The 20,805-nt window shown below is 38.7% G+C and overlaps 1 protein-coding gene across 1 annotated transcript; it reads left to right on the top strand.

Moving 5' to 3' along the window:
- The first annotated feature begins 8,156 nt into the window (after positions 1-8,156).
- Positions 8,157-8,543, top strand: LOC141655611 (uncharacterized). The gene has a single exon (XM_074462681.1). It carries the CDS (start codon positions 8,157-8,159, stop codon positions 8,541-8,543), a length of 387 nt encoding a protein of 128 aa, XP_074318782.1.
- Positions 8,544-20,805: the final 12,262 nt, after the last annotated feature.

Raw genomic sequence — 20,805 nt, 5'->3', positions numbered from 1 at the left:
CATATTTTACAAAAATATTTTATAATTTCATATTTTAAAATAGAAACAAAAAGAAAAAATAAGCATTATAGACTACAAAATTATAATACTATATAACTTTATTGCGGTATATCCTAAAAAAATGGTTTCATAATAACATATTATAGTAATCAATCCTCTTATCCCCTATAATTCTATTATAACTAAAACTAAAAGATTAAGTCTATAAAATTTTTCGATCAATTCAATAACAAAGTAGTGACTATATATTAGATTATATTATTCCATAATAGTCAGCTATCATTTTTTTAATAATAAAAATAGGTTCACAAAAAAATAATTTAATCTAAAAGTCCTTTGAATAGTAAACTTTTTTATTTAATAATATTACTAACATTATAAGCAGTACATTTCAACATTCTATTATGAGTACAACTCATTTATGTAAACATTTTAAATTTATACGACCTCTATATATATTCAACCCTCACAATTACTGTGCTTTAGCACGGGATCTCAACTAGTTACATAATGAAATCCTCTCCTGACTTGGTGTCCGTGGTTTTTTCCCATTAAAGAGTTTTCCACGTATAAATCATTGTGTCATGTTTTCTTATATTGTTTATTACATTTACATTCGTTTCCACTTATATTACAATCAACCATGCCTAGGTACAATTACGATAACATCAAAATAGGATAATACTAGTTAACCCCCGTATTATTCTACCCTGGTCGTATTTCCAGCCCTGCGCAAAATATGGACAAAACAATTGGCGCCCACCGTGGGGCAACTAGTTTATTAATCCTACAAGAAAGTTCACAAGATTTTATCTTCTCACAAGTTTGAGAGCCTTGAAAAAAATTGATACAAGAGTTTCCATAACTCCCGTTTCCAATGAAGAATTGCTAGATCCAAAGGAAAAATTACCAAATCAAGTCAAAATTCCTTCCAACGATCATAAGTGTTACAACCTCCGGTGTTGCCTAAGGAGAATGTGGAATTCAAGGGCATATTTGTCACTAAAGAAATTCAAAGATAAGTTTTTCCTATACCTAATACATGTTTTGCAAAGTATAAGAAATATATCTTAAAATTTTGGCACTTGCTTTTATTCTACGGTGAATTTTCCTAATTATAATAATTTGACGTTTTTAGGAAATGTAACCTTAAACTTCAAAGAATTCGAGCATGGCTGGAAAACTTAGTCCTGACCGGAACAGGCTTCCAAATCAGTTATGAATAGTGTCAGTGCAGGCCTGATCATCATTTCAAGCCTGAACATTCAGTTCAACCCTGAACGGTTAAACCAAAGCCTGATTATTCTTAAAATCTGATCAGGACAAGTCAGTCCTTTCAAGGCAGGGAATGCTAGGCTGATTACTTGTAAGATTTGACCAGGTCAGGTAAGTCCTTCTACCACCATAGCGCAAAAATGAATCATAAAGGTATTCAAATATTCCTGCAATGGTAAGTTGTTATTATTTGCATAACTTTTAAATAAATATGTCATCATAAGTACATATTCCAAGGTAGATACGAATCAAATACTTTTTAAGTGACCATGTTACATATGATAGTTTTTGGGTTGTCCTGATATGCCAGGGTTAGTCAAGCTTAGCCTGGCCTGACTGACTTTTTGAAAGATGAATCAACCTGACCTGACTCATCGATCCTGATATGCTTAGATCTATTATCATACTACTGCTATGAATCCTTGCATGATTACTCATTAACTTTTCGTTATTATATATCAAGCCTGAACTGTCAGACAGGGTAGCCAAATGGTCAATCCAGCTTAGCACCTATGATATCACCTTTGAACCCAGGACAACAATCAAATCACAGGCCTTAGCAGACTTTGTGGCTGATTTCAACCCTAACCTAAAATTAGACCTCAGACCAAGAATGGACCTTGTTCATAGATGGGGGATCCAATGCCAGGGGGACAGGGTTAGGATTAGTGCTTAAATCGCCACAGGAAGACATGATAGCTCAGGCTGTAAGCTGTGAATTCAAAGCCACCAATGATGAGGCTGAGTATGAAGCTCTCATAACAGGACTAATGGTATGTTTAGACCTCGGTGTTCAAAACCTAAAGGTAAAAACTGATTCACTTTTAATTGCAAATCAAATAAAAGGAATTTATATAGCAAGGAATGAAAAAATGATTTTATATTTGGAAAATGTTAAAATACTTTGCGATAAATTCATTTTATTTGATATTGAGCAAATACCAAGAGACCTGAATACCCAGGCTGATGCTTTGGCCAGCCTTGGTTCAAATTTCACCCCTGCTGTTGGGCCCAAAATTATCCTGCCTGACCTGACATAGGTCAGGCAACTGCCAAAGCCGAGTTCCAAGCAAAAGACATCTGAAACCAGACATTGATCAAGTATGGACAGGCACCAAACAGGAGTTGATGGAAGACAGGCGAAAGATAACCAATGGCCTGAAAGGGAGATACGTCAGGCAAACGTCGAATAAGCATTGCAGGCGACAAGCAGGCAGTTTTATATACTCCCTACAAAAAAGGAAGACCAATTCAAAAAGGAAAAGATATAGGCAATAGTCAAAAGCAACGGCTAAGTCAGATGGCAACTACCTCCGGGTAAATAGGGCACATGCCCTATTTACCAGGAAACCCTAAACGGCAGAGAAGGAAACGGTGAAAACAAGTATAAATACAAGAGAAGACAGAATCAGAAAGGACATTACACACTCTCTCATTCTTACTTACATTTGTGTATTCTTAAGCATTATAATTTCGCCTGTCACGCCTGATATACCAATACTCTGTCAGGCTATCTAAAATCATAGTAACAATCACTCCTGGCTTGATGCCCGTGGTTTTTTCCCTTATTCCCAGGGTTTTTCCACGTATAAAATCTTTGTGTTATTATTTGTTACCTATTATTTCACTTTATAATATTAGTCAGGCGAATTGTTTGAGTTAGATTACCCTACATATAAATCTTTGGCAGGGTATTCCTGTTCAGTGAAATCCCTGTCAAAACAATTGACGCCCACCGTGGGGCATCTAGCTCAAAAATAATCAAAACCCATAACTAAACACCACAAAAAACTAAGGAGAAATGGCAGAAGATAGCGTTGAGCAACAACTGGCTGCCGTCAAACGACACACTACTACAAATCCAGGCAACTACAACGCCCCTTTAACAACGATTATTCACGAAAATCACAATAGACGTTGTAGAATGTATGGCGCGAATTTTACTAAAATCAATTACAACGGGTATGGTTATAAAAACCGTTGTTATTAGTTTTAACAACGGGTCACACATGCACAACCGTTGTTAATAATTTGGCGCAAAATTGGCGCAAAGTTAGTGAAAAGTAATCACAACGGTTATTTTTGAAACCCGTTGTTAAAACTTATTTAACAACGGGTGTTTTTTACAACCGTTGTTAAAACATATTTCACAACGGTTGTTGTTTAATAACCGTTGTCAATACCTTCCATACTATAAACCACACAAATAGAAGTCTTTCCGACCACAAAACACAACCCTTAATACACAAACACAAACACAACAGACAAACAAACACAAAACACATACACACTCTCTTTCTCTCTTTCTCTATTTCTCTCTTTCTCATCGCCGCTTTATCTTCTCGCCGTCACTGTGATTTCATCGTCTATTACGTTCTGTATTTATCAGGTAAATCTCGCCGTCCTTGTTAGTTTCATCGTCATTATTTTTTTTTTCTATTTATTTCTTTTGCATGTATGTGTTTTTATCGACCATTATGTTATTTGTTTTAAGTATTGTTCGCATAATTAGTTACTAAAACAATGAAGAAGCAAGATGAAGAAGTAAGATAAACATAATTAATATATATATATATATATATTTATAAATACATAAATTAAAAAAAAAAATTACATATGTAAAAATGCAATTCTTATATTTTCATGGAGAATCTTATTGTGCTCTATCGTATCCGTCCTCTCCTCCTTGGCTATTTGGAGGTTCCGTTCAGCAGTTGCTATATCGTCATATAGCCGCAATCGTCTTCTTTGCTCCGTCAAGCCATTTTCTTTGGTGTGCTTCGGTGCGGATCGAGCTTCCCAAGGTAGCTCTGAAACTTTCCTCAATATGGAGGAACAGGCGGATGAAGTTGTTGTTGTTCTCGATCATGGTAAGAGTCTTTAGGATGAAATCATTCATTTTGTTAGAGTTTTTTGAGTTTGATTTGAAAGATTAAGTAGAGTTTGTTTTAACGATTAGAGTTTGGAGATGAATATATGAGATAATGGAAATGTTAGTTGAGATATGCAATGTATTTATACTAAGCAATGTGTGGGTTGAGTTAATTGCTTTTTAATTAATATATATGTTAGGAAGTTGTGCCATAATAATCATCATCATATCTCTCAATAATGCTGCTTCAAATCCTATTACTAACCCTTCTCATTCCATATTATCCGTTCATATGTACAGTGATGTCAGTAATAATGCATGCATCGGAATTCTAACAGGCCGTAATTATGCATGCATCTAGTAATATTTAATTTAATTTTTTTTTATTTTTTAAGAACAAACAACAACGGTTATTGCGAAACAACCCGTTGTCTTTAGTTATAACAACGGTTTTGTATATTACAACCCGTTGTTATAACTTTCCCCCCAAAATTGAGTCACACTTTCCACAACGGGTTTTTATACATAAAACCGTTGTTAATAGTTTTAACAACGGTTTCGTTAAGTAAACCAACCGTTGTTAAAACCTTCTACAACGGACGCTTTAACAACGTCCGCTTTTTTATATAACAACGGTTTTTGACCGTTGTTATAGCCTGTATCTGTAGTAGTGACAATTGTTGGAAATGGAATAGTTGAAACAAAAAAGGGTTATTTAACGGGAATAATCTAACCTATGCGTAACCTTCTCATATTAATCCATGCTTAAGTTTAACTGAGAAAAAACCGACTTAGCCCATCATTTAACTTCTATTGAACTTATGGAAGGGATACCTAATGTACCGGTTTCCTTGACTTCTTAAACACATATCATCGTCTCTCTCACTTAAACAAACAAATATCCCAAATTAAGAACACAAATCCCTAAATTGAAAATAAAATCCCTAAATTCTTCCTCTGTATTCTACTGCTAAATTAAAACAATCCCCCCTTTAGTGGCTAAGTTCATCCCATCATTGATTATTAATGATCATCAAGCACTGAAGTTTCATATGGCGCATGTAAGTTTCGCTATTTATTTCGATTTTCAATCCTCATCATTCAATTTGTATGCGATTTTCATTCCTAACAAATCACTTTTTTGACATTCTTGACTCTTGTGTTTGTCTTTATAACTAAAACACGTTTTTCATTTGAAGGTGGCATTAATTTGTCTTTTTTGAGTGTGTATAACATTAGGGCGATGATGAATTCCACTAATGTTTACTATATTTTTGTACAAGTTTCTTTCTTGTGTTAAATCAAGTAAAATCAAGTTATTCGTATAAGGAGTGGGATGTATTTGGTCAAGATTATTTACTAGTATTTTGCAACAAAGATAAAGATAAATGATTCAAATTGATGATAAATTGAACGACTTTGAAGGAACTGGTATAATTATGCAGCCAACTGTTAAATCCAATGTTTAATTTAATAATTTGAAATTTTATTTAGGTTAATTCTTTGGATTCGGTTACTCTGAAGTTGTTGTATGGTGGTTCATTTACTAGAAATGAATCTGGTATGGTGTATATGGGGAGAATGTGTAGGATTCATGACTATTGACATTGATGAGTTTTGTTGGTTTACCATTGTTGAGGAGGCTGAGAAGTGTGGGAATTATAAGAGGGATGTTGATGCTATATTTTTTATAAATTCCGAAGGTGAATTAGAGAGAGTAGTAGATGATAAAGGGGCTCAAATTATGTGTAAAATAGCTGTATCTGAGAGGGTTGTTGAATGCTACCTGGTTTCTGCTGGTTTTTTGGTTAACTTAATGCATTTAATTGAGGGTAATGTTAAAGAAAGTAACTTAACAAGTCTTGTTAAGTGTTCCAAGAAATTGACCCCAATGAGAAAGGCTGGAATAAGATACCCATCTCAAAAGCAGAGACCACTTCAAAAAAACACTAAAAAAAGCAACTCTACCTCTCACACTGTTATTAAAGAACCACATTCTGAAACCCTAAACTCAACACCTCCCAAAACCTCACAAAAGGAAAGCCAAGCATCTACAATACTCAAAAGAAAATCACCTAGATTTACCCCAAAAAACCTTGAATTTGATACTCCAGAATGTACCTTTGATTTCAGTGACATTACTATAAATGATGCATTTAATACATATGAGGAAGAGTCAGATCTAGCAAGTCGTAGTACTGCTGCCGTGGTGGAGGAAGATTCAAAAGAGGAAGGTGAGCCTGATTATGAGCCTGATTGTGAGGAGTTAAGTGATGATGATGGAAGTAATGTAGAAGCTAGGGAGTTAATTGAAAATGAGGCCGAGGAGAATTTGTTAGAGCAAGATATTTTGTATGATGGCATCTCAGATGATGAAGAGCTACAAGAAGCTAGGGACAAAGTTAAGGAGTGAAATGTCAATGCTTTGAAAATAGTTAAGCAACTTGAACTAGAAGCTGCATCCACACTCTTACCTGGTCAAGAACCTGCTGTCACTGGAGCTGAAAGTAGTGGATCAAAGGAGGGTTGTGAGAGTGACTATGATAAGAGTGGTGATGAAGTAGACACTCCTGGTGAAAGTGATGATGATTCTGTACCAGGTAAGAGGAGAAAGACTTCAATACCTATTGTTAATGAGCATTCTGACTTTACTAAATTAAAGTGGTGTGTAGGGATTAGATTCCCTACAAGAGAGTTCTTTAGGGATTGTGTTACTAGATATTCTATAGCACAAGTTAGAAATTGTACATTTGTGGTGAGTGATAAATCAAGGGGTAGAAGACTTGGAGTAAGGTGTAAAAAAGATTGTCCATTCAAATTGTATGGTAGTTGGGATAATACGCAAGCTTTTTTTTTGGTTAAGACTGTCAAGAACACCCACAACTGTCAGAGGACCATGGAAAGTAATAGGCAAATAAAATCAACTTGGTTAGCAAAGCAATTTCTTGATGTTTTTAAGGCAAAACCTCACTGGCCAGCAGCTGATATTATAGAAACTGTCAGGAGAACTTATAAGATAATGATCAAGAAAGGTTTTGCTTATAAGGTCAAGTATTATGCACATAAGTTGTTGCATGGTTCTATGAAGGAACATTACTCAAAACTTGGCAGTTATTTGTCAGTACTTGAACAAGAGTACCCTAACAGCATTTTCACCTTGTGTACCAATCCTCATGTGGTTGGTTCTGAACCAGTGTTTCAAAGGTTGTTTGTGTGCTTTGCTTCATTGAAGCAAGGTTGGTTGAAAGGTGGTAGAAATCTTCTTTGTATTGATGCCTGTTTTTTGAAGACATTCTTGAGGGGTCAGCTAATAAGTGCTACTGGAAGGGATGCCAATGAACAAATGTACCCCTTGGCATGGGCCGTAGTGGAGGGTGAAAATAATGAGAGTTATCAGTGGTTCTTTCAACAATTGAAAACAACTTTAAGAGAGGAAGATGGTGAGGGCTGGACAATCATTTCTGATGAGCATCAGGTAATACTTCTTTAATTCATTTTCTCCTTAATATTAGTTATTCTGGATAATCTTTTTCGTACTCTGTATTAGTGACACAATAAGTGCTTCATTATTGCAGAGTATTGTCAGTATGGTGAGCAAAGAGTTTCCAAGAGCTGAGCATAGAAGATGTGCAAGACACATCTTTGCAAACTGGCATAAATCATACAAAGGAGAGGAAATGAAGATGATGTTTTGGCAGTGTGCAAAGGCCTATAATCAAGCTGATTTTGATGAAGCGGTGGCAACTATGAGGGAGGTGGATCCTAGAGCTGCTGATGCATTTATAAGATGCAACCCTACCCTATTTTGTCGGGCATTTATCAACACAAGAACAACCAATGATGTCATAGTGAACAACATGGCAGAGACCTTTAATGCCTACATCATAAATGCAAGGAGCAAGCATTTGATCTATATGCTTGAGGACATTAGAACCATGCTTATGCAAAGACTGGTGTCCAAAAAAATGAAATGGAGTAAGTAGGAGGTATATGCCCTAAGATTCAAGAAATGTTAGAAGTTGAAAAAGAAAAGGCAGCTTACTGTACACCCTTACCCTCTAGTCCTATTCTATATCAGGTGAAAGATGGGAATGGGGGTGGGATTGATGAACTGAAGGTAAATCTTGCTGATAGGACATGCACATGTAGGAAATGGGATGTGACAGGTGTGCCTTGTTGCCATGCTATAGCTGCTATATTCGACATTCAAGCTGAGGAAGAGGACTTTGTCCATGAAGCCTATAGGAAAACCACTTATCTTAGGGCATACAACTACCCCATAGTCCCTTGTCCAGGAGAAAGGCATTGCCCTAAAGTTGATGCCCCAATGATTCCCCCACCCATTAAGGTTGGTCCTGGTAGACCAAGGAAAAAAAAGGAGAAGGGATCCACATGAAGACCCAAAAAGAAGTGGAAAGTTAACAAAACATGGTCTAGAAATGACATGTTCTATATGCAAGTTTAAAGATCATAACAAAAGAAGATGTCCTCAAAAAGGGACCTTATTGCTTGAACCAACTCCTAAAAGAGTTAGGGGCAGACCTAGAAATGTGAGTACTTCTGAGTCCAATAGGGCAACAACCTCTAGAAACTCCCAAACCAATCATGAACCTACTGCACACCCTTCAAGGCTAGGAAGGAATAGCAGGGTAATCAAGTCTAATGGAAGAGGTGGTGCAAGGGGAGGAAGAGGTTCTTCAAGAGGAGTTTTTTCAAGACAAAGGGTAAGACACTTGATGTAGCTGATGAACAATCTTATTTTATTTATGTTTTTCATTCATCATTAATTGAACTCAAATTACAATTGCAGGTACCCCAGGGATTAGGAGTCTTATTTGATGGTCACGGGAATGCTTTCACCAACTCCCCAAACAACTTCAACGGACCTAGGAATATCCACCATCCTCCTAGTCAATCCAACACTAACCCAACAACTCAGGTGTCATCAAACCACATTTGAAGGGGAAACCAAATCTTCAAATCTGAATTGCTGCAGCAAGTTTATTTTGAAAACCTCATGTTTAAACATAGACAATTATGTGATTGTTGCAGCTGTTTATTTTGTTTATATTCAAGGATATGTGATATGTGTAGGATATTTAGAAGAATTATGTAGTAGTTTATTTTCAAGGATATGCTACAGCAGTACCATTTTAAGTAGTTTAGCTACTTGTGATTGCTGTAGCCGTTCATTTTGAAGAATTTGTAAGCAACATTGGAAACAATTTGAGCAAGAAATGACATGATCTGATTGCCATGGAAACAAAAGTTTGGTACAATTACATATAGTTCATTACATTAATATACTTCATCAAACACCATTCTTCAACATCCAACAAATAGCAAAGAATACCCAAGATAAAGTTAACATAATCATCCCAATTTTTTCACATCTACAGTGTTTCCTAACTTCTTCTTTTAATAGCAGCACATTGTTCTTCAATTTCTCATTCTTCTTCTTTAGCTTCTTTATCTTCTCTTCTAAATTTTTCAGCTGCTCATGCTCTGACTTCATTTCATCTTCAAACTCGAAATAATGGCAGTCATTATGCTTCAAGTTTAGACAAAAACAACTTAGCTTCAAGTTTAGACAAAAACAACTTAGCTATGTGTTTGCATAACAACCGATTCTAAAATTAACAATCTAATTAACTTACCGGCCAAAAAGAACAACCATAAAAATTTCTACCCGCATTAACTCCCTTCTTCACCGTTCTCAAAACCGCTGCAACATTGTGTTTGCAAAATACATTATTCGGGAGACTTGAACAACTTGAGTTTAGTGAATAACTTTGTGTCTTCATTAATTAACAACTACAAAGAAATATGGAACAAATAATATGAAATAGAAAATCAAGGAAAAATGGGAAAAAAAGAAGAAGATGAAGAACAATGGAGGAAAAAGAAGAAGATGAAGAAAAATGGAGGAAAAGGGAAAAGTTGAAGAAAAAGAACAAGATGGAGGCAGGTACGTTTCAGGAAGATTAAAAACAAAAAAATGGGACCACATCAAGTGACCTAATAGGATACCTGTTACAACAGGTCGAAAATTTTCCAAGTTCAATAGAAGTTAAATGATGCGCTAAGTCGGTTTTTTCTCAGTTAAACTTAAGCATGGATTAATATGAGAAGGATACGCATAGGTTGGATTATTCCCGTTAAATAAACCAACAAAAAATGGCCCAGGCTGAAGCAGAAGTTGCAAAATTGAAAGAGTCAGAATCCAGCCTAAAACTAAAGCTGGGAGAGAAAGCTTCAGGATCAAAGTTGAAAGTTCAGCCTGGCACACCATTCTTCTCAATCATCAGGAATATTGATTTGTCCAATATTGGCACTCCTACTCCACCAAAGTCCAAGACAGGAGAAGAAACAGACTCTGAAGAACTCCAAAATGAAGAAACATCACCAGATCAAACCAATATAGCCATTATGATGGCTATGCTCCAGGAAATCCAAAAACTCCATGAAAGATTTGAGAAGATCCTAGGAGTTCCTACCCCAATTGAAGAAGCAAATCCAGAAAGCTATGCTGATTCACCCTTTGTGGATAAAATAGCAAAAATAGACCTGCCAAAAAAATTTGTGGTTCCCTCAATGAGAATCTATGATGGGACCACAGATCAACAAAACCATGTTGCCTACTACAAGCAAAGGATCTTTGGCAAACATCAATTCCCGATGAACTACGTCAAGTCTGCATGTGTAAGGGATTTGGAACAACTCGAACGGACCGCCCGCAATGGTACATAAAACCTTTGCCAAATGGAAGCATCAAGTCCTTTTTTCGACATGGTCAACTCTTTCAATCATCGGTTTGCCGAAAGCGAGGAGCTAGAAAAGAGATCCAGTGACCTATATAGGATCAAACAAAAGCCTGGAGAATCAATCAGATCCAACATGACAAGATTCAACAAAGAAAAGGTTTCAATCCCCAGATGTGATGTTGGAACAGCCGTTGAAGCTTTCAGGCAAGGGCTACCCCTGGACAGTGATTTCTACGATGCAATGACCATGAAGCCCTGTCATACCTTTGAAGATGTCCAAGCACTAGCCATAGGCTATATCAGGCTGAAAGAGGACAAAGGCTACAAGGCAGACAATACTGACAGCAATTCAGGATATGGCAAAGTCAACAGGAAAAGCTCTAACCACAGAGGAAGCAGTTCCAGGCCATCTCCTTACACAAGACCTGACAGATCAGAAGTCAACTATACACATGAACAACGAGGTAACTCCTATACTTATCCTACAACGCCATACTAGGAAGACCATGGATCCACAACGTAAGGGTCATACCCTGCACCTATCACCAGTGCATCAAGATACCAACAGAATGGGGAGTAGCAACCATAAAAGGTGAACAGAAATCTGCCCAGGAATGCTATACTGACTCACTGAAGCCTTCCAAGGCAGGTAAGTCTCTCGCCTAGCAATTACAGTACCCTATCAGGACAACTCATATGGAAGAAACCAAAATGGAAATAGATCAAGTAATTTTAGATCCTGAGTATCCTGACAGGCATGTACTTGTAGGATCTGATGTCCCTGACAACATCAGGCCAGAATTAGTAAGTTTTCTCAAAAGTAAATCTTCATGTTTTGCCTGGTCACATTTTGATATGACTGGTATAGATGCCAATATTATTACACATAAACTAAATATAGATAAGTCTTATAAGCCTATCCAGCAGAAAAGAAGAAAGTTTGCCGCTGAAAGAAATGCTATCATCAATGAAGAAGTGGACAAACTATTGGACATGGGGATGATAAGAGAAGTCATGTACCCTGACTGACTAGCCAACGTAGTGGTGGTACAAAAGAAGAATGGCAAGTGGAGAGTTTGTGTAGATTACACAGACCTCAATAAAGCCTGCCCAAAAGATCCATTTCCACTCCCACACATAGACGCAATGGTGGATGCTACAGCAGGGCATGAACTCCTGACATTCATGGATGCCTCAAGTGGATTCAATCAAATCAAAATGCACCCATCGATCGGGAACATCCGCATTCATCACGAGAAAAGAGGCATATCTTGCTACACAAAGAATGCCCTTTGGCACGAAAAATGCAGGGGCAACATACCAACGCCTGGTCAATACAATGTTCAAAGACCAAATAGGAGACACAATGGAAGTCTATATTGATGACATGGTGGTCAAATCAAAGAAGGCTGAAAATCACGTCAGGGACTTGGAAACAGCTTTCAAGATCCTGGAAGAATTCAACATGAAGCTTAATCCATCCAAATGCCATTTTGGAGTCTCTTCAGGCAAATTCCTAGGTTACATGGTGACCAAAAGAGGAATAGAAGCCAGCCCAGAACAAATAAAAGCCATACTAGAACTGGAATCTCCCAAGTCAGTCAAAGACATTCAAAAACTGACAGGACGAGTTGCAGCCCTAAATAGATTCTTTTCCAGATCATCAGTAAGGTGCAAGGCATTCTATGACCTACTCAGGAAAAACAAAGCATTCAAATGGTTGCCTGAACATGAGACAGCCTTCCAAGAGCTCAAAACATACCTAACTACACCTCCACTACTTGCCAAACCAGACAAAGGAGAACCCCCGACGGTCTACCTATCATCACGAGAGACAAGCATAAGTGGAGTCGACCAAAGAAATTGACGACCAACAGCATCCAGTCAACTATGTAAGTAAGAGTCTCCTAGACGCAGAAACCAGGTATGGCTTACTTGAAAAATATGTACTTGCTTTAGTAATGTTCTGTACCAAACTTCAACCTTATTTTGAGAGTCACCCAATCATTGTAAGATCTAACCTGCCTATCAAATCTGTTCTGAGAAAGCCTGAGTTGTCAGGCAGAATGGCAAAATTGTCAGTACAAATTAGCACCTATGATATAACCTTTGAACCCAGGACGGCAATTAAATCTCAGGCATTAGCAGACTTCGTGGCTGAATTCAATCCTGCCCTAGAACCAGACCTCATAAAAGAGGTCAATCACCTTGACACCCATAAGACAGACCAGGAATGGACTCTACATGTGGATGGAGCAACAAATATGAAAGGCACTGGCCTAAGACTAGTCCTAAAATCACCACAGGGAGACCTAATTGCACAGGCTATTAGTTGTGAATTCAAAGCCACAAATAATGAAGCTGAATATGAAGCCCTGATTACTGGACTAAAGGTATGTATAGAACTCGGTGTAGCAAACCTCAAGGTAAAAACTGACTCTCTCTTAATTTCCAACCAAGTCAAAGGAATATATGCAGCAAAGGACTCAAAAATGATGCTCTATTTAGAATATGTCAAAAACCTTTGCAAAAAATTCAAAACCTTTGACATTAACCAAATACCAAGGGACTTAAATACCCAGGCAGATGCCCTAGCCAGCCTGGGATCAAACTTCAGCCCTACTGTGTTTGATAAAATACCCATCATCCACCTGTTGGAACCAACCATAGAAAGGCCTGATCAAATTTGTCCCGTCTAGGAAGACACAACCTCTTGGACTAAACCCTACTATGATTGGTTCTTACAAGGGATACTCCCTAAAGATAAAAACGAAGCAAGGGCCCTGAAAATCAAAGCCTCCACTTATACCATTATAAATAACACGTTGTTTAAAAAGTCTCAGGCTGGACCTTACCTGTTTTAGCAGGATTTTCCTGAAAGGATCCGGCCTATTTATTACGTGATCAGGGTATCTAGTTCTATAAATTAGAAATAAAAGTATGAACGAATGACAGAAGAGAATATAATATAAATTGTGTTATTATGTTTTTAATATAGGCTAAATACAAACAAGCGTATAAACTCAATTACTAGAGAGAAAATAGAGGATAATTTGTGATATATATTGATTAATAAGCAAAAAGTGTCTCCCCTTTACAATCGTGTTTTCATTCTATTTATACTTCTCAAATGATAACGTTGGATGCTGTTCAACGTTCCTCTTAGCTGTTGGTAGCTACTTCCTGAAATATAGCGCACACCTCCTATTAATCCGCTTGACTGAGTCCTCTTCAATGAACGTGGGCTTCTTTCCTTTTATACGATCAGTTATATGGGAATAAGATGCTTTTGGAATTGGACTTGGTGTTCGATGAAAATAGGGCATGATCATTTCCTTTATGTGATAGTCACATTGTCTGGTAATTCAATACAGCCTGCTCGAGAGCTCTTTCAGGCTATTCTATGCTTTCCTTTAGGCTTCTCTTCCAGTATAAGGCAAGCTGATTGCAATAATAGCTAGAATGGTCCGGTCTTCGTCTTCTTTAGTCAGCCTTGTAAAGTCAGGCCAGGTTAAGGCCAGGCCAGGCTAATCTGGGCCTAACAATTGCCCCTTGACATTTTACCCGTGCTGAACCAGGCCAGGGGTGAGATGTCAATTTTTACCGGGTTAAATAATAAAGAGAATTACACTTAATCAATGACTCTTAGACTCCTAGTTACCGTTGGACACTTTTTAACGGCTAGGTGATGTCATCTTTGAGAGTTTTGCAATTTCTAGGGTTTTCATGCCGTTGCTCATCTTCTATAAATACGGTAAATTGGACGAGATTATTCTCCACCAATTTTCCTCCACTTTCTTTGCTAAATTTTCTTCTGAAATTCTTCCCTACTTCTCAAAGCAATCTGTTTCGCTAGTTTATACTCTTTAACTAATTTAACTTTATCACAATAAATCTGACAATAAAAGACATGGGAGCCAAAAAACGTCCTGCATCCCAGAGAGCAGCTGCTGCTGTTGAGACTGAACCCACAGACATCCAAGAGGATGAGGTGAGGGAAATTGATCCTCCGCTTTCGTCTTTGTGGCTTTCAAGTATCGGATTCATTTTTTTGCTCTTCAATCTCCGGATTCTTCTTTCCCGAGGAAAACTTACTAAAAACAAACTATGACAAGATTCTAAGGGAGAAGGAAATAATTCGAGTCAACCGAGGTATGGATCCCGAGTCTTGTCCGGTCGGGGGCTAATCGGGTATCACCTGGCTGGTTTTGTATTTTTGAATGGGCGTTCAAAGCGGTGTAAGTTACCTTTTACTCCCTTAATGATTGACATCATTCGTGCTATGGAGGTATCCCCTTTTCAGATTATGCCAATGGTTTGGAAACTTGTCCATTCTATTGAAAATTTATGTGCTAAACACAATCTTGTAATTACTATCAATGATAATAAGGCAGTATATCATATGAAAAATCCTGTTGATGGTCGCTTTAATTTGAGAATAAAATCGAAAATGTCTCCATTAATTACTAACCTGGACTCTGGAGATGATAAAAATTGGGCAAAGACTTTCTTGTTTGTCCGGATCGAGACTTTGGGATCAGGCTTTGATTATATCTGAGATATCCTCCCTTGGAGAGTGGTAGGTTCCTGTACTTTTTATTTTGCAATATACATTACATGAAATTAATGGGTTTTGATTCTTACCTGTGTAATTTTGACGGTTTTGCAGCTCTCCCGATTGGAGTTCGATCCTCTTGATAAGGAAGCTATTTCCGGGATAGAGGCTTTCCTTGCTATTCCTGAGGAGGAGAGGACTGGCCGACTAGTTTGGGCGGGGAATTGTTGCCCCGGTATATGAAGACCAAGCCGACCGGGGTCGAGTACCCAAAGGCAAGCCTAGTTCTCTTGCTCTTTCTGTACATCTTCTCGTATGTCTTTATGTTAACTGTTATCTTCTTGTCATTTCTCGTTTGATACTCACGTATATTTTTTATATATTCAGTATTTAGGTCTTTCGCTAGGTTGGCCACTTTTTCGCAAAGGATTTGAAGGTGGGGTGGCTAGGATTCTTTGAACAGTCCAAGAGCCGGGAGGCTAGTGGGAGTGACAAAACGCTTGATATCCTGGTTTCGATGTTCGGCCTCCTCAAGATCCACCTGGGGTAGCGTCACGGAGATCGTCCAGGCTCAAAAAAGAAAGAGGGAAGATGTTATCCTGGAAGAGGAGGAAGGAGAGAGAGTGCCCATCCAGGCTCGGCCAATCGGGAGTATAAGGCAAGTGCCTGCTAGGATTGATGACATGGATGATGCCTGGGCACGGATAGATGAGTTTTACGAAAAGATGAGCGACTTGACTATTGTCGGCTAGTACCCTTGAGTCGTCTACCGAGTGGTTTCTATTCGACTTCTCTTGTAATAAGGGTGCTGAATTTGCTTCCCAGGCTAGGGAGGTTAGTTGTAAAGGGATATTTTTAATTGTTCATGTGCTTTTTGTTTTGCCTTGTATTTGGTTGATTGATTTTATATACATGCGGGGATTGGATGCGGGTTGGCTCTTCGCTTGTCGGCTCGGGGATGCCCAGGCCAGGGTTTCTAGTTTGGAGGAAAAGCTGGATAAACTTAACCGTGACCTGCACACATCCAGGGGTAATGAAGTAGTACTTCAATCTCGGTTGGGGCGACGGAGAGAGGCTACAGGGTCGCTATAGTTTGTGAGGTGGCTGCAAAAAATCCGAGAAGGATGTCGAGGCAAGAGTTGGAAGCGAGAAGCGAGGCAATGCAGGATCAGTTGAGAAAGAATGAGGAGCTTGCTGCTGAAAAGGAATTGGTGGAGGCGAGGTTGGTTGATGCTGCTCAGTACTTCTTCGGGAAAGGCCGGGTCGATGCTATGAGGGATCCGGAGTCTGACCGGGCTAATTGGAATCCGGACCAGGATGAGATAGCTTTGGATGCTCAGTATCCTGATTTGGCCAGTATGGGTCAAAAAGAAGAAGTGGATTCTCCTCCTTCCAAGGCAAAGTCTGATGACCAGGAAATGGCGGATGGTTGTGAGTCGGTCACTGGCTCAAAGATAACTTAGTTTTGTTTTTCTTTTAGGTTTTGGTCTATCCAGGGGAGATGTCCCTGGAATGAATATTTAGAAACATTTTTTGGCCCATCCAGGGGGGATGTCCCTGGAATGAATATTTAGAAACATTTTTTGGCCCATCCAGGGGGGGATGTCCCTGGAATGGATGGTTATTAGGTGTGTGGTAAGGCCAATCATTTTGGATGAATAAATATTTGGTCTTTGTTTGTTTTTTTTTTGTGTTCTGACAAGGTACTTTTGTGATGTTGGATATGTACTGGATCTGACCAGTTTTTTTGACTGGATCGGGCCAGTTTTTGTGCTGGATCTGGCCAGTTTTTGTGCTGGATCTGGCCAGTCTTTATTGTATCTTATGGGTGGGGTTGTTGCCTGTCTGGAGGGCTTACGTCCCCTACCTGTCTGGAGGGCTTATGACCCATCTATGTTATACAAGTCAGGAAGGAGTTTTCCAGATTTGTATGTTTAAGTGGAGCTCAATATTTAAGGCCTGTTTTGCAACTGAAATTTGGATATCGTTGGATATTTGATGGGGTGGCCCCAATCTTTAAGATTTGTTTTAAAAATGCAATATGTAAAACAAGTATTGAAGATTTCAGTAAGTAAATATGAGAACATAGATAAGTACTTGGGCACATAATTTGAAGAAATCATATACGGCATTTATTCATATAATTGCAAGTATCATACATGTAGTTTCCAGGCAAGAAATGTCAAGGTGAAAAATTATACCTGGATTGAGAGATGTATTTTATATGTGAAATAGTTTTAAATGTGCAATATTCCAGGCTCTTGGGATCATTTCGCCGTCCAGGGTTTGTAATCTATAAGCTCCCTGGCCGACTATTGAATCAATCAGATAGGGACCTTCCCAGTTGGGGCCAATTTGCCAGCATTCTTTTCTTTTGTGTTTTGGAATACTTTCCTGAGGACAAGATCTCCTACCCTGAATACCCTGGCTTTGACAGTCTTGTTGTAGCTTTTCGCAACTCTTTTCGATATCTTTCGCTAATCGATGCTTGTTGCATCTCTTAGCTCTTTCCGTTAAGTCCAGGCTATCCTCCATTAGAGGTATATTGTTTGTTATTGTGTTCAGGCTACATCTGGCTGATGGAATGTCCACCTCAGCCGGGATTCTTGCTTCACATCCATAGACCAAAGAGTAGGGGTTTGGCGGTGGATGTTTTAGGCGTGGTTTCGTCGGCCCAAAGGACCGGGGGAGCTCTTGACCCATCCGCCTTTTCTTCTCTCCAGCTTTTTCTTTATGAAGCTGATTACCACCTTGTTACTGGATTCTGCCTGACCATTAGCTTTTGGATATCCTGGTGTGGATGTTACCAGATTGATGTTCCATTGAGCACAGAAGGCTGCTGTTCTTTTTCCTACAAATTGCGTGCCATTGTCGCATACTATTTCAGAGGGGATGCCATATCTACATATGATGTTGTGTTTGATGAATGCTATGACATCCTTCTCCTTAACTTGCCTGTATGATTCAGCTTCTATCCACTTGGAGAAGTAATCGGTCATTGCTAGCATGAAAACTTTCTGTCCGGGTGCTTGAGGTAGTTTTCCTACTATATCAATGCCCCACTTCATAAATGGCCAGGGTGCGGATATGGAATGTAGTTCCTCGGATGGTTGATGGATATATGGTCCGTGAATCTGACAAGCTTTGCATTTAGAGCTGAAATCCAGGCAATCAGCTCTCAAGGTAGGCCAATAATATCCTGTTCTAAGTACTTTGCTTGCCAGGCTTCTTCCACCTTTATGATTTCCACAGTATCCTTCATGGATTTCTGATAATATCTGCTCGACTTCTTGTGGTTCCAGGCATCGAGATACGGCCGGACTGCGATTTCTTAAAAAGCATATTGTCAATAATAGTATATGAAGCAGCTTTTATTTTTAGTGCTTTGGCATCTTGCTTGTTTAGGGGAAGAATTCCTTGTTGTAGCCAATCATAGTAGGGTTTTGTCCAAGAATTGGCAATATAAATTGGGAAGCTTTCATTTTGTTTATTTATTGCAGGCTCTAGTAAATGTACAATGGGTATTTTGTCGAAGTCTAGGGGACTGAAGTTGGATCCTAGGTAAGCTAGAGCATCGGCCTGGGTATTCAAATCCCAGGAATTTGGTCAATATCAAAATTGCGAAATTTTGATTTTAACATTTGAACAACATCCAAATAAAGCATCATCTTTGAGTCTTTAGCTGTATATATCCCATTTACTTGATTTGAAATAAGGAGGGAATCGATGCGTACCTTTAGGTTTTGTACACCCAGTCAATACATACCTTTAGTCCAGCTATTAGGGCTTCGTATTCTGCTTCATTGTTGGTGGCTTCAAATGCACATCTTATAGCCTGTACTATCTTATCCCCCTGTGACAATTTTAGTACTACCCCCAGGCCTGTGCCCCTCATGTTGGCTGCACCGTCGACAAATAGGGTCCATTCTAGGTCTGCCTGGTCATTTGTCGGTTTATTTACTTCTTTTATTAGGTCGGGTTCTAGGGTTGGACTAAAATCAGCCACAAAGTCTGCTAGTGCTTGTGACTTAATTGTTGTTCTTGGTTCAAATGTTATGTTGTATGTGCTTAGTTGTATGCGACCATTTACACATTCGTCAGGATAATTCGGCTTCCTAAGTACAGATTTGATAGGAAGATTGGTTCGACTATTATAGGGTGGCTTTCAAAGTATGGTCTTAATTTTGTGCAACTCATGATTAAAGCTAAAACATATTTTTCAAGCAGGCCATACCGATCTCTCGCATCCAGTAGACTTTTACTTACATAATAGACGGGTCTTTGTTGTCCCGTCCGCTTCTTTGACCAAGACCGCACTAACAAGTTTAGTTTCTATGGTGACAAGTATATTGTCGGGGCTCATCTTTGATTGGTTTTGCCAAGCAGGGGAGGAGAGGATAGATATATCTTTAGGTCTTCAAAGGCGGTCGATGATCGGGGTCCATTGAAAGTCCTTGTTTTTCCTTAGTAGGTTATAGAATGATTTGCACCTCTCTGATGATCTTGAAATGAATCTGTTCAGGGCCGCTATTCTTCCAGTCGGCTTTTGTATGTCTTTGACCGTCTTTGGTGGTTCTAGCTCCAGAATAGCTTTGATCTGTTCAGGGCTGGCTTCTATTCCTCTTTTTGTCACCATGTAGCCCAGGAATTTGCCTGCCTTTGAGACTCGAAGTGGCATTTTTGTGGGTTGAGCTTCATATTGAATTTCTCCAGTATTTGAAAGGCTACTTCTAGGTCTTTGACGTGGTCTTCTGCCTTTTTTTACTTGACTACCATGTCATCTGTATAGACTTCCATGGTGTCTCCTATCTGGTCTTTGAACATCATGTTGACTAGCCTTTGGTAGGTTGCACTTGCATTTTTTAATCCAAAGGGCATAGCAAAGATAACAATATATACCTCTTTCGGTGATGAAAGTGTGCTTTTCTGGTCTCTGGATACATTTTTATCTCGATTGAATCATTTGGAGGCATCCATGAATGTTAACATTTCATGGCTGCAGATGGCATCTACCATTGCATCGATGTGTGGCGGGGAAATGGATCTTTTGGGCAGGCTTTGTTTAAGTCGGTGTAGTCTACACAGACTCTCCATTTGCCATTCTTCTTTTGGACGACTACTACGTTTGCAAGCCAGTCAGGGTACATTACTTCCCTGATCATTCCCATGTCTAGTAGCTTGTCAACTTCTTGGTTGATGATTTCATGCCTCTCTGCAGCGAATTTTCTTCTCTTTTCTTTGTATGGGCTTAAAGGATTTGTCAATATTTAACTTATGAGTTATAACATCAGCATCTAATACGGTCATATCAAAATGTGACCAAGTAAAACAAGACATTT

Source organism: Silene latifolia, chromosome 5, assembly GCF_048544455.1.
Source record: "Silene latifolia isolate original U9 population chromosome 5, ASM4854445v1, whole genome shotgun sequence".
Lineage (NCBI taxonomy): Eukaryota > Viridiplantae > Streptophyta > Magnoliopsida > Caryophyllales > Caryophyllaceae > Silene > Silene latifolia.
Note: the sequence above shows the minus strand (reverse complement) of the source record. Positions and strands in the feature narration are given on the sequence as shown.

Excerpts from the sequence above, each read along its gene's own strand:
- LOC141655611 (XM_074462681.1), top strand. The coding sequence starts at position 8,157 with ATGTTAGAAGTTGAAAAAGAAAAGGCAGCTTACTGTACACCCTTACCC.